This window comes from Myodes glareolus, chromosome 4, assembly GCF_982192425.1.
Source record: "Myodes glareolus chromosome 4, mMyoGla1.1, whole genome shotgun sequence".
NCBI lineage: Eukaryota > Metazoa > Chordata > Mammalia > Rodentia > Cricetidae > Myodes > Myodes glareolus.
In genome coordinates, this window is record NC_142029.1 from 22,956,007 (window position 1) to 22,983,020 (window position 27,014).

Consider the following 27,014-nt stretch of genomic DNA (forward strand, 5'->3'; position numbering starts at 1 on the left):
GCACACATATATGTGTGTATGCATATCTGCGCATAGACACACACACACACACACACACACACACACACACACACACACACACACACACCTTGAGTGTTGAGGTCAGTAGATCACTTCCAGGAGTTGGTTTTCTCTTTCCACAATGTGAGACTTAGGGACTGAACTCAAGAATCATCTCACCAGCCCTGCTGTGACCTCTTTATTTGTGGTAAACAGCATCACTTTTCTGTCTCCCCAGGAGAATTAGAATTAGGTAGCAGACTTTCACTGGAAAGAACAAAGAAGTCCAGTGAGGCCTCAGGTTTATCTTCAAGATCTAGACATGAGGTTTAGATATAGAGGCCCTAAGGGGCTCAAGAGATTGGCTCAGTGGTTAAAACCACCAGCTCTCTCTCTTCTAGAGGACCCAACCAAGTTCAGGCCCCAGCACCCACACAGGGCAGCTCACAACTGCCTATAACTCTAGCTCCAGGGAATCGGATACCCTCTTCTGGCCTCTGCAGGTACCCGAATACACACACACACACACACACACACACACCACACACCACACACACATACACACACACACACACACAGAGCGAGAGAGAACGAGAGAGAGAGAGAGAGCGAGAGAGAGAGAGAGAGAGAGAGAGAGAGAGAGATTTAAGTAGAAGATCAGAGTTACCTTAACAGGTCAGTGTAAGGACCCATCACTGTCTCAGCTCCAGTCTCTGTTGCAAGGTGGCCTTACTATTTCTAAGAAGAACCATAGGAAATTTCTTTCTCGGAGACAAACTTTCTCTGATTGGCACCAGGCTTCAGGAGTCTGAGAGGGGCACAAGCATCTCTCTTTAGAACATCTTTACTCCTGCCAGGATGGTAACAGCTCCCACATGGCCTATGCCTGGGAACTCGCGGTGTCATCAGGACTGGGAACCAGATCCTTCATTCTGAAGTTTATCATCATAGCCACAGAGTTCAAGCTGAGTCTAGGGTCCTGACAGGTCCGTCAGCAATGGGTACCATCTTCACAGTCCTTTGCTGGCGAGAAAGGGGAGGCTGGGGTAGGAGGGGCAAGAATACCTTCTAGTCTTTAACACACATCGTTAGCCCAGTCTGACCATCAGGGACTTAAAGCCCTATGCAGAACTCAGGCAGCTGCTGGACAGTGTGTATGGAGCAGGGAACAGTGAGGAGGAACACCAGCTATGAGGCCCTTTTCCCTTCCCGCCAGATCCAGGCCTAGTCAGTGGAATTAGAGCCAGGCCTCTCCTCAGACCCCAGGCAGCCCCAGCAAGCTGGGCTGACCAGCCTTTCCAACATAAACACCAAGAGGCCCAGGCTCCTGGGTAAGGACATTTTTCAGAGATGACATCAGCTCTTAAAGTGGTATGTCTCCTCCAACTGTCAGCTTAGAACACAGTGTGCCCAGAGTCCCCGTCAGCCTAGAATGCAGTGTACCTGGAGCCTACTGTCAGCCTAGAACACCGTGTGCATAGAGCCCACTGTCAGCCTAGAACACAGTGTGCGCAGAGTCCCCTGTCAGCCTAGACTAAGATGGGCACCCCTATCGGTCAGGTCAGTGCACTCTGGGTATGGGAGCCAGTCCTAGCGTCTACTCTGAGTAGCATTTGCCATCCATGGATATACCAGGGACCTTTGGAACTGGAAGGAGAGACTGACCCTTGACCCCAAGTTTTGCAATGGGAGCCTGAGGATTCAGCCTCAGCCCCCTACTGAGGGCTTAGACATCCACCTTGTCGTTGTCTCCCCACCCCTGAATGGCTCTGGACTCCAACCAGAGGGAGGGTCTAAGGGACTCTGGTGAGCAACGGTTTGGGTTGGAGGACTCTCAACTTTCTGTACCTCAACATAGGCTTTTAATGGGATAGCCTTTGAGGGGCCACCTAAAGGACGGGGGGGGGGGTCATGTCTAGGAGGTGTCCCTCTCAAATCTGAGCTGTTTCAATCCCACTGACTCAGGCACTAGGGTTAAATAAAGCAATCTGTGAAGGCTGGCACATCCACCCAGTGTTCCAGGTACTTGTCCTGGGACGGAATACCTGAGAAGAGCAATTTAGGAAGGAGCTTATTCTGGCTCACGGGTCCAGGCTACTGTCCACATGTAGGGGAGGGCAGGGCAGGAGGAGCAGGAAGTGGCTGGCCACACTGTGTTTGCAGACAGAAAGCTGAGAGAGGTGAACACTGGCACTCAGCCCACTTCTTATTCAGTCAAGACCTCAGCCCATGGGATGGTCATGTCCACATCAGGAGGGTCTTCTTTCTTTAATTAACCCTATCTGGATAACTCCTAACAGAGGAGTTATCTGGATAACTCCTAAAAGACATAGCTAGAGATTTGTCTCCACGCGGACTCTAAATCCCATCAAGTTGACAAGACTGACACGGAGTTAGTCATTCTATATATATATATATATAAATATTTATTATTTATATATAATATAAGAATTATATATATAAGAATATATATATATATTTATTATGAATACAATATTCTGTCTGTGTGTATGCCTGCAGGCCAGAAGAGGGCACCAGTCCCCATTACAGATGGTTGTGAGCCACCATGTGGTTGCTGGGAATTGAACTCAGGACCTTTGGAAGAGCAGGCAATGCTCTTAACCTCTGAGCCATCTCTCCAGCCCCGGTGTTAGTCATTCTTAAGGCAACCGTAAAATTTAGTTTTGTCCCATACTACTGAGTGTTCACTGCACTGACTCTAGGGCTTCGGGGTGAAGGGGTAGGCATGCTTCTATATCCCAGGGGGTGGGGCTCTGACAGGAGGCAGGGACAAATTCACAGATGATATGGAATCGTGGGGCTGGAGGGCTGGGGCTAGGCAGGTCTAGGACTTCCCGAAGAAGGAGGTGATGGCCTAGTAGTTAGAAACAAACCCATCACAAAGGGTGAGGTCTGCAGGCTGAAGCAGTGCAGTGGAGGTAAGGAGGCTTTGGGCTGAGTGGACTGAGAGGGAAGGCTTTCTTTTTCCCCTTTGGTTTTTCAAGACAGGGTTTCTCTTCTGTAGCCCTGGAACTCACTCTGTAGACCAGGCTGGCCTCAAATTCATAGAGATCCACCTGCCTCTGCCTCCTGAGTATCGGGGTCAAGGATGTGTGCCACCACTGCTCAGCTGAGGGGAGCCTTTTTTGTTTGTTTGTTTTTCAAAACAAGGTTTCTCTGTAGCTTTGGCACCTGTCCTGGAACTAGCTCTTGTAGACCAGGCTGGCCTTGAACTCACAGAGATCCGCCTGCCTCTGCCTCCCAAGTGCTGGGATTAAAGGCGTGCACCACCACCACCCAGCCTGAGGGAAGCCTTTTTGATAGAGGCTGGGAACATTGCCTTGGGATGGAACCAGGTGGTAGAAGCCTCGACCCACATGTTTTCACGGGCATCATCGACAGCAGAAGGGGCAAACTGAGGAAAAGGAGGGGTCTGAAGAGAGGGGGCTTAGGTGAAACACTCAACATCACCTTCTTGAGAGATTTGCTGTGACAACAGGAAGGGTAAATTGAGACTCGATCAACCCAGCTAGTCCCAAGTCCACACCCCCACCTCAGGATCCCCAGGACTGTGCTCACTGTTGCCTGGGAGGCCTGAAAGGAGCTGGGAGAACTAGCTCACTTCCCACCTTGCAGCCTTTCTCCAGTAGGGAGCCAGCTGAATGCCCAGGGACCAGCACCCAGGCTGTTGCTGACTTAATCCCTTCTGGTCAGCTCAGCACTCTGGCCTATGTCCTTCCTGTGGGATTACTGAAACTCTTTGTTGGGATCAGGCCACAGACCACACCCCCCGACTAGATGCTTCTATGTCTGTGAGCTCTGCTCTGGGGGAAGTGCAGGCTCCAGGCGTCATTCAGAGGGAGCGATTTTGACAACAGTGGCCCTGGGGGTGTCAAGGGCGGAGGACCATCTTGGGTAAGATGGGGTCCCAGAGGGAAGAGGTCTTGTTGACAGCTAAGGACAGAGGTCCCTAGTTAAGGAGAGCACCCCATACAGGCTACCCAGGAGGGAGAGATGTAGGGGGGCTGAGGGAACTCTGAGTTGTTGAGCTCCCCCGGCAGACTGGAACTTTCTGAAGCAGAGGTGGGTTCTCCGTTAGATAAGAGCTACTTGAGATGTGTGGGCCCCAGTACTCCATCACACCATAATCAGGGCAGGGGCTGGTTTCAAGTTTGGCCCATTAAGCCAGCTTCTGCCCATTGTTCAACACAGGGTTCCCCACACTGTTGCTGTGTGCGCAGACAAATTGCTTTGTGGCCTGTTTTCCTCCCCTCCTGTCCTTTGTCCCTGAGCTCTGACAGGGGCTCTTAGGTATGGAAGAGGGTGGGGTGTCATGAAGCCAGAGTCGGGCATCATCCTTGGGTGGATCCTGCTGGTGGCCAGGGTAGGGGCTGCCAGGAGAGGATCCCCAGAAGAGGCATCCTTCTACTATGGAACCTTTCCACCTGGTATGTCCATTCCTCCACTACTCTGTCCTCAGACTGTCTGTCTGTCTATCTATCCATTTGTCGGTCTCTGTTGGCCTCCCTACCTTGGTTGACTTGCCAAGGAATTGGGTGCTCTGATCTGGTGGGATGGGAGACACCTTCACATAGATGCTGTAAAATAAAACACCCTGACAGGTAGGCATGTATGTGTGTGTATGTGTGTGTATGTGTGTGGGGGGGAGGGGGTTTCTCAGTCCATCAGTGTGTCTATGTGGTGTTGGAAATTTGAATCCAACTTACAGCTTTGTCCATGCTAGGCAAAAACTTTGGTACTGAGCTACATCCCTAACCCAGAGACTTTTAAAAAGTTACTAAATTCATAAGTTAAGTGTGCTTAGCTGGGAGTTGGCACATGCCTTTAGTTCCAGCAAGAAAGGCAGAGGCAGGCATTTCTGTAAGTATGAGGCCAGCCTGGTCTACAGAGTTAGTTCCAGGAAATCCAGGGCCACACAAAAGAAAACCTGAATTGAAAAAACAAAAACAAAACAAACCAACAAACAAAGAGAGCTTACTGCTCTGTAGAGGACTGGAGTTCAGCTCCCAGCACCCACATCCTTTGGGTGACTCACAACTGCCTGGAATCCCAGCTTCAAGGGAGCCAGGCCCTTTTTTGGTCTCTTCAGATACCTGCTCTCACCCCCAATCCCCCAAACACAAATTGACAATAACAATAAAATAAAAATGTAAACCAAGTTATTAAAATCTAAAAAAAGATGTTAAAAGAACCCAGGTCCTTTGGAAGCGCCGTCAGTGCTCTTAACCGCTACGGCAGCTCTTGAGCACCCACAGGATGCTTTGATTACTATATCTTCTCTCTCCTTGCCCCCTATATTCCTACTCCAGGGAGATGGGGCAGGCACAGGGTAAGTGCCCTGAGCCTGGGAAGCATGGTTAGAATTCTCAATGTAGCTGAAGCTGGGGTGGCCTGGGGACTGGTGTGAGGTCTCTCTCTGCAGGTTTCTCCTGGGGTGTGGGCAGTTCTGCCTACCAGACAGAAGGTGCGTGGGACCAGGATGGGAAAGGACCCAGTATCTGGGATGCCTTCACACACAGCGGGGAGGGGAGAGTGCTAGGGGACGAGACGGCGGATGCAGCCTGCGACAGCTACTACAGAGTGCAGGTGAGTGAAGGGGGCTGTGTGGACCATCCTGCCTGAGAGCTGGGGAGTGAAGTATGGGGACATTTCACTGACAGTGTCAACCTGATGTTCTGCTAATCACCCTGTACCCAGTCAAAGATGATGGGGCCGAGGTGGCCAGGGCTGTGAGTGCCAGGATGTAGCAAGAAGGAAAACAAGATGAGACAGTACCTTAGTCTAAGCAATCAGGTGCAAAAAGGCCAGTGGCTTGGCCCCAGAGGGGTAGTTCACCTTCATAACCTCTTTTCTCATTCAAGTTTATGGAAATCTTATGTGAACTTCTCAAAAGTTTTCCCAACCCTTTGTGTGTGAGCACACTGCCAGCACGGAGAGGGAATTCAGAGTAAAGCCCTTATAGAGGGTTACTTGGAGCTACAGACATGCATGATTCTCTAGGCCCCCAAGACTTGTCTTCCCCTGATTCCCTACCTGTCTACACAGGAGGACATTGCCCTGGTGAAGGAACTACGTGTCAGTCACTACCGACTGTCCCTGTCTTGGCCACGGATCCTGCCCACAGGGATCAGAGGTGAGCTACAACAATCGTTCCCTAGGCTCTGCAGGGATCAGTGTCAAGTGAGGGTGACCAGCCCAGGAACTCTATGGCTCAGGACATTGTGGGCTATGGGTGCTTCAGCCTGCAGAAGGCCACAGAATCCAAGAATGATGTACCCCACAGAAAAGGCCAAGTTCTGTTTCACTTACAGCCGAACAGGTGAACAGGAGAGGAATTGAATTCTACAGCGATTTCATTGACGCCCTGCTGAAGAGCAACCTCACCCCCATTGTGACCTTGCACCACTGGGATCTGCCTCAGGTGAGGGCCAGGCAGGGTTCAGCGGGAGGGAGCCTGGTGTGAGGACCTAAAGTGACCAAGACAGGGGGCAGAGCCTGGGGTTTGGCCCTGGACAGAAAGATGTGAGGAATAACTGTCTTAGCTTATTTGTTCTGCTATGGCAGAATGTCAGACAGGTGAAGTTAAAAACATTGGAAGACTGTCTCAGTTCTGGAGGCTGAGAAGTTCGAGGTCAAATGCTAAAAGAATCAGTAAGGTGGGGACTGGCTTGTGCTTCCAAGATGGGGTCTTGAACACTGTGTCCTCTAGGGGGCGCTGTGTTCCCACAAGGCAGAGGAGAAAGGGCGAAAGGAATGAACTAGCTTTGTCATTTTATAAGATACAGGAAATTTACACATGGAGCTGGAGAGATGAGGGTCAGTCAATAACACCTGCTGTGCAAGCATGAAGGCTTGAGCATCATCCCCAACACCCACATAAAACGCTGGGCAGGGTTAGTGGCATGTGCTTGTAATCATAGCACTTGGTGAACACGGCCACCCAGCCTAGCACAATCAAAGTTATGAGCTCCAGTCTCAAAACTGAAGTGGAGAGTGACTGAGGAAGACACCTGTCGCTGATTCTACCCACCCCCACATGCACATACACACACAGGAAGCATTAGCTGGGAGGCCATGCAGCTTGCAGTAAATGAAGAGTGTGGTCCTAAGGTTTTACACAATACTTGGCATAAGGAAAATAATTAAGAAGAAAAAAAAATCCTTCTGTGTGTATGTGTGCTGCTGGGTACTGAACCTAGGGCCTTGTGCTTGCTGGGCAAGCACTCTCCTACTGAGCCAAAGAAGCCTAAGCCTGAGAAATACCTTTGGACCCAGGTTTGATGACATGGTGTATTCCACAGGTTTTGTTCAGTCTTTCTTTCCTTTGTTTGAGGCAGTACCATTTGCCCTCATTCATGACCTAGCCATGGATGGACAGGCCTAGCATGTCCTAGCATGCTTCAGAAATTGCTGTCAACACTCAGACAGTTTTCCTTCCTTCACCTGGGCCCAACAGAGATCACAGCAAGTCAGGGATATGGCTGCCTGCAACCTATATCACATGGCGGTGGGTTCAAAGTTTTAAGGAGAATTGGGGGAGAATAGAGCTGTAACCCACGCACTGAAGGGTAAAGGAAGGAGGTAGGTGGTAGGAATGTGGACTTCTGGGTAGGAGGGGCACACTGTAGAGCATTACTGGAGACTGGAGGAGTGGCCTGAGGTCCCCAAATCTAAGGTAAGGTGACTGGAAATTGGGTTAGGAAATTATTAAGGGCTGGAGCAGAGGACACAGCAGGCTTGCAGCTTCCACTAACCTGTCAAGGAGCATCTCTTCAAGCAAACTAGGAAGGCATTAGGTAACCAGGACAGATGGATGATTAGCCTTGTGCACAGGTAGTGGATAGCAGGCTTCTGCCATAGAGGTAACCTCACCTTAATAGATGAGGCTCCAGTGAGTGCCCTGACTTCAGCAAGACCTCAAAACTCTCGCCAGGGCTTCCCTGCCAGTGCCACGCCTTCTACCGTCACAAGGGATATTCTAGACATTTCCTTGATATCTCACCCAGCACCCACCTAGGCAGACCAAGCTTGCTAAATACCTGAGGATGACCCCGAACTTCTGATCCTCCTTCCTCTACCTCCTGAGTGCTAGGAGAGGCATGTTTCCCTATGCCCAGTTTACATCTTAAATATCCAATCTGTCAGCTTCTTCCTAAGCAGGCATTTCCAGTTTCCTCTGCTCCCTCCAGTTTCTGGCTTAAAGGATGCACTCCCTTGCCATAGAGAGTCTGTGCCCTGATGTAGGTGTGTCTTTCTATGTGTTACTTTCATTGGTTAATAAAGAGACTGCTTGGCCTGATAGGTCAGAACGTAGGTAGGCGGGGAAGACAGAACAGAATGCTGGAAAGAAGGGAAGTGAGGCAGTCTCCATAGCTCTCCTCTCCGAGATGGACTCCGGTTAGACTCATCCAGGTAAGCCACAGTCAAGTGGCGATACGTATTAATAGAAATGGGTTAAATCAATATATAAGAGCTAGCCAATAAGAGGTTATAACTAATGTGCCAAGCAGTGTTTAAAATGAATACAGTTTCCATGTAATTATTTTGGGTAAAGCTAGCTGCTAGCCGGGCCGGCGGCTGGAAGCAGCCTGCCGTTCCTTTCAACAGTGCCCCACCTTGCATCTTTGCTCCCATTCTTGTACTGTAGTCATCCATGCTTTAGCCACATATTTCACCAATCTACTCCACAGTCTCCCCAGGGTGCCAGTTTTTCTCTCTGTTGGCAGATGCTCCAGGTCACATATGGTGGGTGGCAGAATGTGAGCATGACCCGATACTTCAGGGACTATGCTGACCTGTGTTTTGAGGTCTTTGGGGACCGAGTGAAACACTGGCTCACATTCAGCGATCCTCGGGTAAGTAGAGGCTCCTCTTCAGATGGAATGTCCCCTGTTGTCTCTTATGGTCCTGGGATCCCCACTGCTGTCTCTGCAGACAATGGTAGAAAAAGGCTACGAGACCGGTCTCCATGCACCAGGTCTGAGGCTCCCGGGCACTGGTCTGTACGTGGCTGCACACCATATCATTAAGGTAAGCCAGATCCTTCCAGGACAAAGGTTGGGCTCCAGGTAGAGCCATTGCCTCAGGTCACGCTGATCCTCTGCAACATCAGTATGTGCCATGAGCCTTTCTTCTTTGAGGGTACTTAGAGGGCATGTCCTGTCACCTCACTGTGACTTTGCCATGGCAGAGGTATGACAATGGCTGTTGTTAGTCTTACCAAGAGCACAGAGGTAGGCATTTGGGAATTTGTCGTGTTCAGGTATGAACCTGGTGAAGAATGGTAATGGAAGAAGGGGTATGTGACAGTAGATAAGGATCAAAACACACAGAAGAGTAGGAAAAGACAGAGGTTGCAAGGACCAGCAGGAAGAGTCAGCATGGGCACTGGCCATGACCTGGAGTTTTGGAAGAAGAGGGAGGCAGCTACAATCTTTTCCAGTTGGAGGTATGTGGGCTGGAGGGTTGTCTCTGCTTGAGTGAAGTCTTCAGGACAGCCGGTTGGCTAGCAGCATAAATGGGGAGGAGACGTTCAGAGAAGGTGCCTAGCATGCACTGAAAGCTGAGGAAGGACAGAGACAGTGAGTTGCTTATAAGACGTGAATGAAAATACAGGGAGTGATGCTGGGGCTACAAACCTGATGAAAGCCTTCCCTGGGGACACCTGGCTGGGAGGACAAGCTGCTCCAGCTGAAAAGATAGACCACTGGTGACACATTAACCCAAGTTCATGTGAGGGAAACGACTCTCACGGTTCTGACTTTTTATAAAATTGACTTCTTGTTTTGAAACAGGGATTTTGTGTAGTCTTGGCTATCCTGGAACCGTCTCTGTAGACTAGACTGGCCTTGAACTCACAGAGATCTACGTGTCTCTGCCTCCTGAGTGCTGGGGGTTAAAGGCATACACCCCCACTGCCTGGCAACTTGAGATTTTTAAAACAATTTATTTTTGATTTATGAGTATGAGTGTTTTCACCTTTATGTACATAAGTGCAATACAGTGTTCTGGTAGGCTAGAAAAAGGGAGCTGGATCTCCTGGGATAAGAGTTACAGGTGGTTGTGAGGTGCTATGTAGGTGCTAGGAACTAGGGTCCTCTGCAAGGGCAGTCAGTGCTCCAGCCTGACCTAAGAGTTCTTTAATGGGCAGTTACATGGGCAGAACAATCTATGAAAGAATGATATGGACAGTTAGGATTCTGATACTCTCCAGCCCCGTTTTTCTACTTACTAGGTAGCAAAATAACAAGCATAGGAACTGGAAAGATAGCCTAATCTGTAGGTGCTTGCCATGCAAGCATGTTGGATCTGAGTTCAACCTCTAGCACCTAGGTAAAAAGAGTTACTAACCCTAAGTAGGGTCAAAGTTAGGGTTACTAATGCTGTGATGGCCAGGACAGATTTCTTCTTTTTCTTTCTTTTTGTTTTATTTTGTTTTGTTTTTCAAGACAGGGTTTCTCTGTATAGCCAGTCCTGGCTATCCTAGAACTCACACTGTAGATCAGGCTGGCCTTGAACTCAGAGAACTCAGAGATCCACCTGCCTCTGCCTTCTGAGGGCTGGGATTAAAGGTGTGTATCACCACTGCCTGGCTGGCCACACAATTTTTTATTAATTAAATTTTTTCATTTATTTTACATACTGACCAGTTTCCCCCCCCCTCCTCTCCTTCCGTTCCCTCCCCCAGTCTCCTATCTACCCCACTTCCCATCCACTCCTCTTCCATCTTTGTTCAGAAAGGGGCAGGCCTCCCATGGTAATCAACAAAGCCTGGCACATTAAGTTGAGGCAGTACTAAGCTTCTCCCCCTACATCAAGGCAGAACAAGGCACTCCGGCAAGGGCAATAGGTTCCTAAGGCCAACTCAAGCACCAAGGACAGGTCCTGATCACACTGCTGGGCGCCCCACAAACAGACCAAGCTACATGCCTGCCACACACAGGCGGAGGTAGGTCCCATGCAGGTTCCCTAGCTGTTGGTCCAGAGTTCATGAGCTCCCAGGAGCTCAGGTCAGCTGTCTCTGCCACACAACTCTTATAAAGAAAAGCATTTAACTGCGGGCTTGCTTAAAGTTTCAGAGGCTTAGTCCACTAACGTCATGGCAGGGAGCATAGCAGCAAGCACGGTGCTGGAGAAGTAGCTGAGAGCTACATCCTCATCTGCAGGCAGAGACAGACTGATTGGGCTTGGCATAGGCTTCTGAAACCTCAAAGCCCACCTTTGAGGAAGTGACACACTTCCTCCACCTCCTAATACTTCTAATCTTATCAGAGTTCCACTTCCTGGCGACTAAGCATTCAAATATGAGGGGGGAAGCATTCTTATTCAAAGAACCACTCTATTACTGCGGCCAAAACACTTGGTGAGGAAAGGGTTTATTTCACTCACAGATATGTGTATATTGTATATATGTACACACACACACACACACACCCATCATCAGAAACAATGAGGGCAGGAACTCCAGCAGGGCAGAGCCTGGAGGCAGAAGCTGATGCAGAGGCTTCAAGGAGTACCTTACTGACTTGTTCCTCATGGCTTGCTCAGTCTACTTTCTTTTTCTTTCTTTCTTTCCTTCCTTCCTTTTCCTCCCTCCCTCCCTTCTTTTAATTTTAAATTCTTTCATACAGTACATCCCAACCACAGTTTCCCCTCCTCCACTCCTCCCAGTTCTTCCCCCACCTCTCTTCTTCCCCAGACCCACTCCTCCTCTATACCTCTCAGGAAAGAGGTTTCTCAGGGATATGAACCATAGTTCATATACAAATTATGATAAGACTAGGCACAAACCCTTATATCAAGGCTGTGTGAGGCATCCCAGTAGGAGGAAAAGCGTCCCACAAGCAGGTAAAAGAGTCAGAGAGACCCCCTGCTCCCACTGTTAGGGGTCCCCTAAAAAGACCAAGCTAATAACCATAATACATATATAGAGGATGTAGCACAGATTCATGCAGGCTCCATGATTGCCCCATCAGTCTCTGTGAGCTCCCATGAGCCCTGCTTAGTTGACTCTATAGGCTGTGTTCTCCTGGTGTCCTATAACTCTTCCTCCCCCTCTTTCACGGGGTGTCCTGAGCTTCAAGGGGAGGGACCTGATGGAGATCTCTACTTTGGGTTCTCTCTGCCTAAAGTTTGACTGTGGGTCTCTTCACCTGCTCCCAACTGCTGCTGGAGGAAGCCTCTCTGATGACAACTGGTCAGTCTACTTTCTTATAGAACCCTGGTCCACCAGTCCAGGGGTGGACCCACTCACAAAAGTCTGGGCCTTCTCCATCAATCACAAATTAACAAAATGTCCTACAGGCTTGCCTAAAACTGATCTTCTGGAGACATTTTCTCAATTGAGGTTCCATCCTCTCTGCTAACTTATGTCAAGTTGACATAAAACTAGCCAGGGCATTGGGTGTGGTGAAGCATGCTTGTAATCCCAGCACTGGGGAGGCTGAGACAGCAGGATCCTTGGGAGTTTGCTGGCCAGAATCCAGCATACTGCAGCAAGCATCATCCAGGTCCCAATGAGAGACCCTGTTTCAAAATCCAAGGTGGATGGCTCACGAGGAACAACACCCAAGGTTGATTTCTGGCCTCCACATAAACATGCACATGTACCTGAATGCTGCATGCATGCGTGTACACACATACACACCCAAGATTGACCTCTGACCTCCACATATACATACACATGTACCTGTCTGCTGCGTGAATGCAGGAGTAACAAGTAACACTCAAAACCTATGTTGCCTGAAATATTTGGGTTTAAACATGGATGAGTATCAAGCTTCAGCAAATGTCAGAAACACGTGGGGATTACATTAGAACACAGATAGCAGTTGGGCTTGGTGATAACACATTTGTCATCCCAGCATTTGGGAGGTAGAGGCAGGAGGTGTATGAGTCTTTCTCTGGACCACCAGCCCCCAGGAAATGACAGAGATTCCTTACTATGAAAGCTTGGCCTTAGCTTAGACTTGCTCTTAGTTTAGACTAGCTCTTGTAACTTATTTTTTTTCCCCTAAGTGAGAAGTTGATTTTTTAAAAAGTAATTTTTATTTATTTTATGTATATGGTGTATATGTATATGGTACTCTATCTACACATAGAGCCTATATAGCAGAAGAGGATATCAGATCCCACCATAGATGGCTGTGAGCCACCATGTTATTGCTGGGAACTGAACTCAGGACTTCTAGAACAGCTGCCAATGTTCTTAACCACCGAGCCATCTCTCCAGCCTCAGCTCTTAGAACTTAAATTAACCTGTTTCTATTAATCTACCACCTGACTCTTTAAGTTTCCTCCATTCTGTTCATCTGACTCCCTCTGCATCTCACTAGCTAAATACCCTGTGCCTCATAGTCTTCCCAACTTCCTCTCTCTCCCTGGAAGTTCCGCCTATATGCTTCCTGTCTAGCTAGTGGACATTTAGCTCTTTACTAAAGCAATCGGGTGCCTTAGGCAGGTGAGGCAAAACAAAGACACATCTTCATGCAATGTAAACAAATATCCTGAAACAAAGAGAATTAAAAGCTCAAAGCCAGTTTTGATTACACAGTAAGTGTGAGGACAATTCAGGATTCCATGAGCCCTTGCCTCAAAACAGAGAAGAAACAACCCAAACAGAATGCTGGGTCCTGCTTCTAGAGCTTGCTACAGCAGGTCCTAGTGAGGGGCCTCAGGAACTCATGCTTCCCCCAGGTCCTCAGGAGGACTGCTGCTTTTCTAGAGACCTACACCAACAATTCAGAGACAATAAAGGATGGGCGAGGGGATGATAGCTCAGTTGATAGAACACTTGCTTGACAAGGGCAAGACCCTGGATTCAGTTCTAATGTGGGGGTGGGTAGCTCTAGCAGTAAACACTCAAACTGACTTCTGCCCATTTCGACTATGCGTCCTCTACAGTACAAAGGAAGTCAGAGGGAGGGAGTCCATGGTAATTGAGACTGGATTCAGAAACATGGGAAATTTGAAGTTAGAGCTTAAGAGTAGGGAAGGCAAGAAAGGCCACTCCCAGCCAGCAAGATGGCTCACTGGGTAGACATTTGCTGCTGAGAATGACAGCTTGAATTCAATTCCTGGTATGGTGGAAGGAGGGAACTGACTGAACTGAACTCTGAGCCACCCCCCATAAGTAAACAAAAGAAAGGAAGAAAGAAAGCAGGGAGGAAGAAAGGAAAAAAGACAGGCAGGCAGGGGAATGGAAGAGCCAGGTACATGCACTAATTCTTTTTTTCAGGCACACGCCCAAGCCTGGCATTCTTATAACAACACATGGCGCAGCAAACAGCAAGGTGAGCTGGGACCCTCAGGCTCAGACACAGGCCCGGAGGAGCCAGAACCTGCCTCTCTCTACCTCGATTTCCTTCCTTTAAGGCATGGTGGGAATTTCACTCAACTGTGACTGGGGGGAACCTGTGGACATCAACAACCCCAGTGATATTGAGGCAGCTGAGAGATACCTACAGTTCTGCCTCGGTTGGTTTGCCAACCCTATTTATGCTGGTGACTACCCCCAAGTCATGAAGGACTACATTGGTGAGCTGAGTCATGTTTTTGTTTTTAACTTACCTTCTCATGTGTTCATGTGTGCAAGTAGCATATGTGTTCAGGCATGCATACATACAATCTCCTTAGTAGGTCCTCAGTCATTATCCACCTTGTTTTTTGAGACAGGGTCTCTTACTAGAGTGGAGCCTGCTGAGTAGGAGAGGCTAATTGGCCACTGAGTTATAGGAATCCACTTAATTCTGCTTTTCCAGTGCTGGGATTCAAGCACATACCATCATTCTCAGTTAAAAAAAAATTATTGTGTGTGTGCTTTGTGTGCGCCCAAACACGCATGCATTTCAAGGCACAAGTGTGAAGACAAAAGACAACTCTAAAGTTGGTTCTTTCCTACCATGAAATCCAGGGAATGAACTGAGGTCAAAAGGCTTGCACATAAAATACCTTTATCTGCTGAGCCATTTCAACAGCTAACACTCAGCCTTTTTTTTTTTTTAAAATAAAACATGGATTCTGAGAATCAAGTCCTCATGCTTACAAGGCAAGCACTTCACCAACTGAGCTATTTCCCCAGCCCTAAACTTTAAAAAAAAACAAAAAACACAACTATACATATTTATAGGGCCTTGTGCTGTTTCAGTATATATGTACACTGATATTTACGTCAGGTTAAACACAAGTTATTTATCATTGCTTTATAATAAAAACTCTTAAACCCCTTCTAGTTTTTTGAGAGGCACAGTACACTGTTACCACAGTCGCTCTGCAGGCAACTGCACAGTCGAGCTTCTGTGGCGGGGCCTCTGGAACCGCACACCAGGCTCAGCTCTAGGTCTGCTGCCCTCTAAGTGAGAGCAGTGGAGGTTGTCTTTCTGGGTCTGGCTTCAACGTCCTTAGGAAATGCAATTTAAAAAGTTTTGAGAGTTCATCTCACCCTGGTCAGAATGGCCGTCAAGAAAACAAACCCTGGCTAGGACTTGGGAAAGAACTTTCATTCACTGCTGGTAGGAGGAAAAACTGGCGCAGCCACTATGAAATCAGTGCGGCTCCCTCATAAACAAACGAATTTAAAAGCAACTAAAAATAGGACTAGAGATGACTCAGTGAGTAAAAGCACTTGCTACCCAAACTTGATGATCTAAAATAAATTTCCAGGGCCTATAAGGTGGAATGAAAGACCAGATTCCTTCAAGTTGTCCTCTGACCTACACACTGTTGCCATGGCAACCTCCAAATAGAAATAAGAACTACTAATTGACCTAGCTATATATCACTGGACTAGGCAACACAAACACACTAAAGACATACTTAGATATTCATGTTTATTGCTGCATTGTTCACAATGGCCAGAAAATGGACCCATCCTAGATATTCATAAACAGAGGAATGTATAATGAAAATGTTGTATATAAAAACAATGGAACCCTCCCCCCCCCCCCGGCTCCAGAAAGGGTTTCTCTGTATAACTGTCCTGGAACTCATTCTGTAGACCAGGCTGGCCTCAAACTCACAGAGGTCCACCTGCCTCTGCCTTTCCTCACCAGTGCTGGGATTAAAGATGTGTGCCAACCCTGCCCAGCTACACAAAGAAATTTTATTCAGGCATTAAAAAGAGAAATAATGACCTTTGTAGGAAATGAACGGAACTAGAAATTATGTTAATCAAAATAAATCAATTAGAAAGATAAACATTGGATGTTTTCTTCTAAATGAAGACAGAGTTTAGTGGTGTGTATATAGAAGGATACTTGAAGAAGGGAAGAAGAGATCTTTAAGAAAGGGGGATAAGAGAAAAAGAGACTACTAGAATACATAGGGCAAGAGGGGACCAACTGAGAAAGAGGACAAATAAGGACAAAACATACATCTTAGGGTTTTTACTACTGTGAAGTAATAATAATAATAATATAATATAGCAACTCTATATTTTAAAGGCAATATTTAATTGGAGCTGGCTTATAGTTCAGAGGTTTAGTCTATTATCATCATGGCAGGAAACATGACAACATGTAGGCAGATATGGTGCTGGAGAAGGAGCTGAGAGTTCTGTATGGTGTATCTATACATAGCAGAAAGAGAAAATGCCACACTGAATATGAGATGTCAAGGCCCACTCCCAGTGACACTCTTCCTCTAACAAGGCCACACCTCCCAACACTGCCTATAGTTGGAATTTTTGTTTTGTTTTGTTTGTTGTTGTTTTTACTCACAACTCACCCAGTGAGTTTTACTCACAACTGCCACCCAGCTCTCAAATAAATACATGGAGACTTATTCTTACTTATGAATGCTGAGCCTTAGCTTGGCTTATTTCTAGCCAGCTTTTCTTACTTGGATTAACCCGTTTCTCTTCTTCCACATTTTGCCTCTGGGCTTTTTACCTTTCTTTATTCTAGATATCTTTCTTCCCTTCTTACTCTGTTGCTGGCTGTGTGGTTGGGTGGCTGGCCCCTGGCGTCCTCCTCTCCCCCTTTTCTCACTCCTCACTCCTCTCTTGAGCCTAGGTTTCTCCTCCTATTTATTCTCTCTTCCTGACAGCCCTGCCCATCCCTCTCCTGTCTTGCTATTGGCCATTCAGCTCTTTATTATACCAATCAGGTGTTTTAGACAGGGTAAATTAACAAAGCTTTACAGAGTCAAACAAATGCAACATAAAATGTAGCACATCTTTGCATCATTAAACAAATATTCCACAGCATAAACAAATGTAATATATCTTAAACTAATATTCCACAGGTATCAGTCCCTATGAGCCTATGGGGCCACTTCCATTCAAACTACCATAGCATAACACAACATACAAAAATGCCATCATATAACTTTGTATGCTAACATAAAAAAATTCAGACCTTCAGTATGACTGGACCTAGCCCTATTTGTAGATGCATGTAGCACTAGCTACTATGTGAGACAGTGCAGGGATAGTGCCCAGTGACTTTCCTAGTTACTATATTTGACTGACGGCAATAACATGCTGATGATCTAAGGATATGAATAATATAAACCTTTCATTCTTTTAATCAAAGTCAATAGTCTCCCTGCAAATGATCTTATTGTCCTATTATATCATTGTTTGTTTGCCAGAGTATGTAATGCCATAATCAGGCCTGCATCTTTTTTTTCCTTGAATATATATCTAGGCAATCTTTGCATGTTAGCATAGAAAATGTTGCCTTGTTTATTCTAACGGCTACACATTGTAGTACTGACCATTCAATAATAATAATTATTATTTTAAGAGGGGTTGTTTTAGATTTTATGTGTATGAGTGTTTTGTCAGTATGCATGTCTGTATTGCACATGCATGTATGTTATCCATGGAAGCTAGAAGGCAGCACAGGATCCTCTGGAACTGGAGATATAGATAGCTGTGAGCCACTTGTGGGTGGTGGGAACTAAACTCCGGTTTAGTGGCAGCAAGTATTAACTGCAGAGTCATCTCTCCAGAACCTATAATTAGTACTGTGGTGCTGGGGATCAGACCCAGGGCCTTGTGCATGCTACACCCTCAGTTTTCCACCATTTATTTAGTCATTCCCTTGCAATAAAAATATAAGTTGTTTCCAACCTTTTGCTACTCAACTCACAATGAAGACACCTGAACACAGATCCTTTTCCATGGGTGGACAAAGTACAAGATAAAGAGGTTGGAGTTTGTTAAAAGATGTACCATTTCAAACCTAGACTGGGGCAAAATTTCCCAGTACAGAACCGGTAACATCTTACACTGCCAATGATGTAGGAAGACATCCATGACTCTCCCCTACCACCAGTGGCCTTCATTTCCTTCTAGGAATGTTTCAATGTAAGGAACAATAAAACCCTGCCTTTTTTCAGATAGCCAAGGAGCTGTGCATATACCACTCACTGATTAATGAGTGAAAACATTCCACTCTTTGTGTGCTAGGGGTCCAATCTAGGGCCTTATACTTGCCTGTCAAGTACTCTACTACTAAGTACACTCCTAGCCATAAATAGTGAGCATATAAATTTTGAAACTTTTTAGATAAAGACTGAGGAGATGACTCAGCAGTTAAGAGCATTTGATGCTCTTCCAGAGGGACAGGGCTCAGTTCCTAGCATCTGCATATGGTAGATCACAGCTCATGCTAACTCCAGCTCAGAGGAGACAACACTTGCTTTTGATCTCAGCAGGCATTGTACTCATGTAGACAGACACACACATAAACATATACATAAATAAAATAAATCCTTAAAAATAAATTAAAGTAGACGGTGTTCAAATGTCACAATTCCAACTTGAAAGGTCAAGGGTGTGTTTTCCACACAGCCAAATTCTGTTTTTATTTTTATTTTCCCAAGATATGGTTTCTCTGTGAAATAGCCCTGGTTCTGCCTCCCTAGTGCTGGGATTGAAGGAATGTGCCACCATACCCAGCTACAGCTGGATTCTTTAAAGTTCAGCTTTTTAAAAAAGGTTTTATTATTTTTGTCTTATGTGTATGAATGCTTGCCTGCATGTATGTGCACCATGTACTACCTTGTGCCTCTGGGTGTCAGAAGAGGGTGTTAGACCTCCTAGAACTAGAGTTATGAACAGTTGTGAGCTGCCATGTGGTGTGGAGAACTGACCCTGAGTTCTCTGCAAGAGCAGTAAATGCTCTTACCTGCTGAGCCATCGCTCCAGCACCAAAGCCCAGCTTATACATCACCACTTCAGCAGCACTGTGGGACAAAGTGAGATGATTGTGAGAAATAGACTTGGTTAAATTCTCATATTCTCTCTTGTCAGGAACAAAGAGTACGGAGCAAGGCCTGGAGATGTCAAGGTTGCCCACATTCTCCCTTCAGGAAAAGAGCTACATTAGAGGCACATCTGACTTCCTGGGACTGGGCCACTTTACCACTCGATACATCATTCAGAGGAAATACCCTTCCCACCAGGGGCCCAGCTTCCAGAATGACCGTGACTTAATAGAACTTGTGGACCCCAACTGGCCAGATATGGGGTCTTCATGGCTCTATTCTGTGCCATGGGGATTCAGGAGGCTTCTCAACTTTGCCCAGGTACTTATCCCAGCAAGCTGTGTAAGACTTGCAGACCTGAGTTTAGTCTCTTCCAGCGGACACTCTGATGACTACATAAGAAAACTGATAAATACTAGGTATGGAGGCACACAACCGCAAGCTTGGCCTTTGGGAGGCTGAACACAGGAAGATCAGGAATTCAGTCTTGGCCTCTACATACTGCATACTGAGCTCAAGGCCAATCTGAACTGCATGAGACTCTACTACAAAGAAACAAACAAAAACAACTCAAAACAACAACAAAAACTTAATAAGTCAATAATCCCAGTACCTGTACTTTACAGGCTACTAAACATAGGCCCTGCATGCAGACTGATACTTATGTAAACAACCACTTTCAATTACAGCTGAAATCTGACATTTAATTTGCCTTTTATTTTAAATTTATTTATTATGTATATATAGAGTTCTGGGCACCAGATCTCATTATAGATGAGATGGAAGGTTGTGAGCCACCATGTGGTTGCTGGGAATTGAACTCAGGACCTTTGGAAGAGCAGTCAGTGCTCTTAACCTCTGAGCCATCTCTCCAGCCCTTAATTTGCCTTTTTTAAGTGCTTATTTTTATTTTATATATATGAGCATTTGCCTGAATATATGTATGCACACCACAGTGATGGTTGGTACCCATGAAGGTTAGAAGAGGGGGTCAGAGTCCCTGGAACTACTTACAAACAGTTGTGAGCCGCCATGTTTGTGCTGTGAACTAAACCTGGATACTCTGGAAAACAGCACTGAGTTATCTCTCTAGCCCCTCAGTCTAAATTTTTTTTAATTTACCCTTTGACAATTCCATACATGTATGCAATATATTTTGATCATTTCCATTTTCCATTAACTCTTCTTTCCCCACTCCCACTTGACATTTCTTCCAAACAAATTTGTCTCCTATTTCCATGTCTTTGTGTGTCTGTGTGTGTGCGACCCATTGGGTTCAATGCGGTTGCTTACGTGCACATGGGTGAGAGGCTATTTACAATATTTACTCTCACAGAGGACAACTAACCAGTGGTTACACCACTGGAGAAAATGACTGCTCCTCTTTCAGATATTTTTAGTCCATTTAAGCCCCACCTGATTTGAAATGGAATTTGTGGGAAAGAATAAGACCCTGAAATGCATTTTCCCAAATAAAGCCAATTTATTGAGAACTGTAGTCTTTCATATCAACTCACCTGTCTACACTCCTCTCTCAATAAATATGTAACACCTACTAAGTGTGATACTCACTAAGAGCTAACATGTACTTCATTAGAATATGGCAGCCATGTGACCCAGATAACTTGTAAGTCAGATATTTGGAATTCATTTTTGCTTCCCTTTCAGACTCAATATGGTGATCCCCCCATATATGTGACAGAAAACGGAGCATCTCAAAAGTTACACTGCACTCAATTCTGTGACGAATGGAGAATTCAGTACCTCAAAGGATATATAAATGAAATGTTAAAAGGTGAGATAGGCCAGGCGGTGATGGCACATGCCTTTAATCCCAGTACTCGGGAGGCAGAGGCAGGTGGATCTCTGTGAGTTTGAGGCCAGCCTGGTCTACAAGAGCTAGTTCGAAGACAGGCTCCAAAGCTACAGAGAAACCCTGTCTCAAAAAATCAAAAAAAAAAAAAAAAGTGAGCTAAGATTTGACTTATTATGTTTTTCTACTTAGACAAAATTTAAACTACCATCTACTATCAACTAAAACTTGCTTCTAAATCTCATAAAACAACTCAATACTATCTATATACTTCTAAGTGCATAAAATGTATTAAAAATGCAATCATATATGTCTTCACAGCTATAAAAGATGGTGTGAATATAAAAGGGTATACTTCCTGGTCTCTGTTGGATAAATTTGAATGGGAGAAAGGCTATGCAGATAGATATGGATTCTACTATGTTGAATTCAATGTGAGAAACAAGCCTCGCTATCCCAAGGCTTCGGTTCAGTATTACAAGGAGATCATCACAGCCAACGGGTTTCCAAACTCACAAGAGGTACGGCTAACTTACCCACATCTGTTCTGTTCTTAGAAGAACTAACAGTTGAGATGCACCACACCTCTCCTGTCTTCTACGGAAGGGGATGGGGAACACAGCCTCCTCTGCATCTCATCACCTCTGCTTAGAATGGAGCAACACACCTCAAAATTTAGTCCCTTCCAGATAGAGTATCAGGGTGACAAGAGTCCTGTCTGTCACATAAAGATTCCAATTGTTTTCTGTGTTGTTAGAACCAGGGATTGGTCAGAGCTTTACCTATGACAGGCTCCAGCTCCAGACGTTGTTTTTCCCCCACCCACCCTTCAGGTTCTTATTTGCATCTAGATTGGAATTCTGATGAATTAAAAATGTTACACTGATGCAAACAAATACTACCTACTCTTCAATATGTGAAAAGTTCTATAAATCAAATTTAGGACTATATCTTTTCCCACCAAATGACAGAGCCATATACATGAACTGCCTCCAAGCCAAGATTAAACAGAAACAAATTTTAAGATTTTAAAACCTATCAAATAGGAGTCTTAGTGTTCTTGTCAATTGTCAGCACAACTGCCTTTAACTCCTAGCTCCAGGCAATCCAACACCCTCTTCTGGCCTCTGTTGGCGGAGGCCACTTGTTCATTCCCAGCCGCCCAGACCCGAAATAATCACACAGAAACTATATTAATTACAATACTGTTTGGCCAATAGCTTAAGTGTATTTCTAGCTAACTCTTACATCTGAAATTAACCCATTCCTATTATTTTATATTTTACCATGAGACTCATGGTTTACCAGTAAGGTTCCCATGTCTCCTTGACTCCGCCTACTTTTCTCCTCTATATCTGCTTGGAATTTCCACCTGGCTTTACTCTGTTAAGCCATTGGCCAAAATCAGCTTCTTTATCAACCAGTGGCAATAAAACATATTCACAGCATACAGAGGGGAATTCCACATCAGGCCTCCAAGGGCATACACAGGCACATTTTTTTTTTTAAGATTTATTTATTTATTATGTATACAACATTTCTTCCATGTCTGCCTGCCAGAAGAGGGTGCCAGATCTCATTACAGATGGTTATGAGCCACCATGTGGTTGCTGGGAATTGAACTCAGGACCTCTGAAAGAGCATTCAGTGCTCTTAACCTCTGAGCCATCTCTCCAGCCCCACAGGCACATTTTAAAACAAAATTAAAATTTTAAAGAAACAAACTATCAAATAGTTCTAATAACCTACAAATTTCCCATCAGCTCTACCTTGTCTGTAGCTGCGTCTACAAGCATGGACTATAAATTATGATTTAGAAAGTTTTAATAAAAAAAATTAAAACCAAATCTGACTTCCTTGCTAGCATTGCTTCAAAGTGAACCCATGGATCTAGAAGTGAAGTCAGTGACTACTGCCCTTAGTTCTTCGTTCTGTCAATCCTAGAGTCAATACACCTGAAGGTGGGGGTGTCTCTCAAGGTCAGCTTTAGCTGCCCAGCCAGTCTGTGGCCAGTATACATTGAGATCATCTCAAAAAAAATAAAATCCAAACTGTGGGTATATTTATAAATGTGTTTGTTTTGGTAAGACTGATGACCTAAGTTTGATCCCTGGGACTCAAGTGTTAGGGAAGAACTGATTTCTGCAAGTCTTCCACATGTATATATATGTATTTACACATACAAATGCATATGAATTAAAAAAATTCTTTCATTTATTCTAAAAACAATTTCAAACATATAAAAACATAAGGCAACCTTGCTTACTAAGTGGGTTTTCATTAGGTGGAAAGTTGGCGTCTCAAAGCTTTGGAAACTTGCTCCATCAACAACCAGATGCTTGCCACAGGTGAGGACATTCTTTATAACTATGTAATTTTACATATGATGGCATTATCAAAAGTAGCAAAATGATCTATCTAAAATCAATATTTCCAACCATTTAGGACTAAAAATGTCTTTTTCTTTAATTTTTGTCGTACAAGCATCTTTAAAATGTTATTTTTTAGGTGCCACAGCTACTAGAAGGTAGGTTTTTCCCCTCTAAGACAGGGTTTCTCTGTTTAACAGTCCTAGTTGTCCTGGAACTAGCTCTCATAGTCTAGGGTGACCTCAAACTCACAGAGATCTGCCTACCTCTCTCTCTCAAGTGCTGGAATTAAAGGTATGTGCCACCACCACCCAGCTGAAGGTAGGCTTTTGTACATACTAAGCAAGCTAAACTCCCAGCCTCTACAGCATTTTAAATGTCTATCTGTCTGTCTACCTAGGTATACATACTGACTAAATAAATTCCAGACTAATGTGGGCTAGAGACTCTATCTAAAAACAAACAAACAAACAAACAAAGCAAAACAAATAACATAAAAGAAAGAGAAAGCATGCAAGCAGATGAGAAATGAGGAAGGGTAGATTTCTTCGGTATGTGTACAGGCCAGAGGGACAACCTAGTGTTACACTCAGGAACTTCAATCACCTCCTTAGAGAATAAGTTTCTCACTGGCCTGGAGCGCATCAATTAGTCTAGACTGGCTAGTCAGCTAGCTCTGGACTCTTCCTGTCTCTACTTCCCTATCTCCGGGGTTTCAAGTAGATTGCACCTTGCCATTTTATCATTTTTATGTGGGTTCTAGAGGTCAAACAAGGCAAGTGCTTTACTGACTGAGCCATGGCCCCATTCACAAGAATGATTTCAATTACTCTAATCATTCTTTTGAATTAGACTGCAAATTATGTGCCTACCAGTTTTGTTAAAATGAGCTTGTGGAAGAAAAGGAAAAAGTAGCTATTATGAACTGGAATGAAGTAAAGCAAAACACAGGTCTTATATTAATCAAGCAAGTAACTTTTGTGTGGCACTGCTAGGAATTAAACCTAGGGCTTCAAAAACACTAGGTGCTCTACTATTGAGCTAGATCCCTATCCTTTTCACTTTTTCTTTTTAAATTTTCAACCTTTAATTGTATTTATTACTATTGTATGTATGTATGTATGTATGATGTGTATGAGAGTATGTGAGGCACTCAGGATAACTATGTGGTGTTCTATCCTTTCATCTCTCCATGGGTTCTAGAAAATTGAACTCAGGTGGTCAGGGTTGGGAGCAACAACCTTTACTCACTAGGTCATCTTAACAGCCCCACTTAAAAAAAATTTTTTTAATGTGAATGAGAGTTTTGTCTACATGTATATCTGTGTATCATGTGCATGTCTGATATGCATAGAGGATAGAAGATGGTGTCAGAACCCCTGGAACTAGTTACAGTGAGGAGCTGTCATGTGTGCACAGGGAATCAAACTTAGGTCCTCTGCGAGAGCTGCCAATACTCTTAACGGTTGAGCCATCTCTCCAGCCTGGGCCCTGCTTTTTGAGACAAGGTCTCACTAACTTGCCCAGGATGACTTTAAACTCAGTAGCCTTGATCCTCCTACTCCTGTCTCCAAAGTAGTTAGGATTACAGGCTTGCAAGAGATCTTCAGCAAATAATCAGAACTCCCTAATATTTGAGGTTTATTTTAAGCCTCAGAGCTAACAGCAATGAACAAAGTACTGTCCTTACTATAAAATACATCATTTTACATAATTTTCTTTTTCTCTTTCTTTCTTTCTTTTCTTTTCTTTTTTTTTTTTTTTTAAGACAGGATTTCTCTGTATAGCCCTGGCTGTCCTGGAACTTGCTCTGTAGACTAGACTGCTTGAACTCACAGATCCCAGATTTGCCTGCCTCTGCCTCCTGAGTGCTAGGATTAAAGGACTGAGCTATCACCACTGGGCCAAAAAGGTATCATTTCTTATGCAATGGGATCTAAAAGGATTCAAAATACAGAATGTTTCTGAAATCTATTTTTCTGTATAAGGACAATTAAAAGAAATATACTTCCTATTTTAATATCATCCTTTAATCAAAAGACAATCAAAGCAGGTGGTACAGAAACACTCTCAACAAACTATCTTTACAGGCTAGTATATAACCATGCACCAGCATCCCCATTCCTAAATAACCAGGCCATGCAAACCATATTTCACCGATTTCCTGATGAGACTGGGAGCTTCATAAGAACACAGCCATGCCCATTTATTTCAGTCACCAGGGTGCTCAGCAGACAAATCAAGGTCTTCCGTTGGATTGGTGCCCATACCACTTGGCTCTTAAAGATTTAAACCATGTAAGAATTATCAAATAATTGTTTAGGTTTTGAATGAATTTTTGTATCAACAAAGAAACGAGTTTAAGAATTACCATTAGAAGGTGTAATATAGACACTCCTACATCTCTTAAGGGTATATAAGATACATGAAGAATAACAAACTCAAAAAACTAGAAATGTTTCCAGTGGATTCTTTTTTTTCTTTTGAGGCAGGTTTCTCTGTGTAGCCCCGGCTGTCCTGGAGCTCCCTCTGCAGACTTGTTTCTGCCTCTCCAGTGCTAAATTAAAGGAATGCACCACCATACCCAGCCCGAAGGGTTCTTTTACAAGTTCCTCAGTAAAAATCCAGAGAACCAGTGGAATATAGATGCTAATATTTTGAAATTAATGACAGCATAAATATTATCCACACTTAGGCTTCCTGAAGTTCCAGTGAAAGAACCAAATTTAGGCATTCCAGATTTCTGTAACATTTCCAGCTCTCACATAAGTTCTGTGTGATGGCAGGGATTCCCCAAGGCTGTGTGCAGCCAAGTGAATGCTCTGCCTCAGTACTATGGCCCCACCACAATTTTAAAATCTGTTTTATTTACTGTTTTGGTTTCTTTTTACAACAAATAGAGACAATTAGATATCATAGTTAAAAAGGATGGTAGCGGTGTGCACGATTAGTAATCGCACTCAGGAGGCAGAAGCAGGCAGATCTGTGAGTTCAAGGCCAGCCTGGCCTACTGTGAGAGTTCCCAAAACAAAAATAAAAACAATAAACGCACAATGGTACCTTTTCTTTAGTTTTTGTTTCAAAACAAGGTTCATGTCTGGTGGAATGTTCTCTGTCCGTTTCAGAGCCCTTGCTTAGGCACATGCACGTGGCTTCAGAGATTGTGGTACCCACAGTTTGCGCCCTCTCCATCCTCATTGCTGCCCTGCTGCTAACATTCCTCCTCAGGAGCCACAGCTGAGATGGGATCTCATCTCCACCTTCATTTTCAGAGAATCTTCAGAATCACATTTCTTTTTCTGCTTCAAAAATTTATGTGATGTCTATTTTTTAGGTTTTGAAAATTACCTCTTTCTCCCCCTACCTTTTTTGGTTTGTGCTGGAATTTAAGAATCAAAATAAAAACAAGCATAAATAAAATGAAAGCAACTTGTAATCTCAATTCTCCTGAAGTCAGAGTTAATATTTTGTTATATATCATGCACATACTTCATTTTTCAAAATTAGGAATATAATGTATAGCTTTGTAACTTGATTATTTTTCATGTATCTGGAAAGATTACTATAATATACAAATGACTGTCACCCAAGCACTGCCC

The 27,014-nt window shown here is 44.6% G+C and overlaps 2 protein-coding genes across 4 annotated transcripts in view; one reads left to right on the forward strand and one right to left on the reverse strand.

Annotated features, from left to right (window-relative positions):
- Positions 1-4,333: 4,333 nt before the first annotated feature.
- On the forward strand, positions 4,334-26,656 carry Lctl (lactase like). Its single transcript, XM_087905305.1, has 13 exons — positions 4,334-4,448; positions 5,444-5,607; positions 6,067-6,154; positions 6,333-6,442; positions 8,748-8,876; positions 8,956-9,051; positions 14,258-14,312; positions 14,395-14,556; positions 19,280-19,554; positions 20,902-21,028; positions 21,368-21,567; positions 23,331-23,394; positions 26,541-26,656. The coding sequence occupies exons 1-13, from the start codon at positions 4,334-4,336 to the stop codon at positions 26,654-26,656; spliced, it is 1,701 nt and encodes a 566-aa protein (XP_087761431.1).
- Positions 25,424-27,014, reverse strand: part of Zwilch (zwilch kinetochore protein) — a 45,011-nt gene continuing 43,420 nt past the window's right edge. Inside the window, exon 19 of one of the 3 annotated variants that reach the window (XM_085689220.2) lies at positions 25,424-26,714. The gene's annotated coding sequence lies outside the window, so the exon portion shown is untranslated. Of the gene's footprint in view, positions 26,795-27,014 lie in introns of all 3 variants that reach the window. The other 2 variants (XM_085689221.2, XM_048424408.3) reach the window with 2 other exon arrangements.

Excerpts from the sequence above, each read along its gene's own strand:
- Lctl (XM_087905305.1), top strand. The coding sequence starts at position 4,334 with ATGAAGCCAGAGTCGGGCATCATCCTTGGGTGGATCCTGCTGGTGGCC. Across the intron at positions 21,029-21,367 it reads TATAAATGAAATGTTAAAAG|CTATAAAAGATGGTGTGAAT; the intron begins GTGAGATAGGCC and ends ATGTCTTCACAG. Across the intron at positions 21,568-23,330 it reads GGTTTCCAAACTCACAAGAG|GTGGAAAGTTGGCGTCTCAA; the intron begins GTACGGCTAACT and ends GGTTTTCATTAG.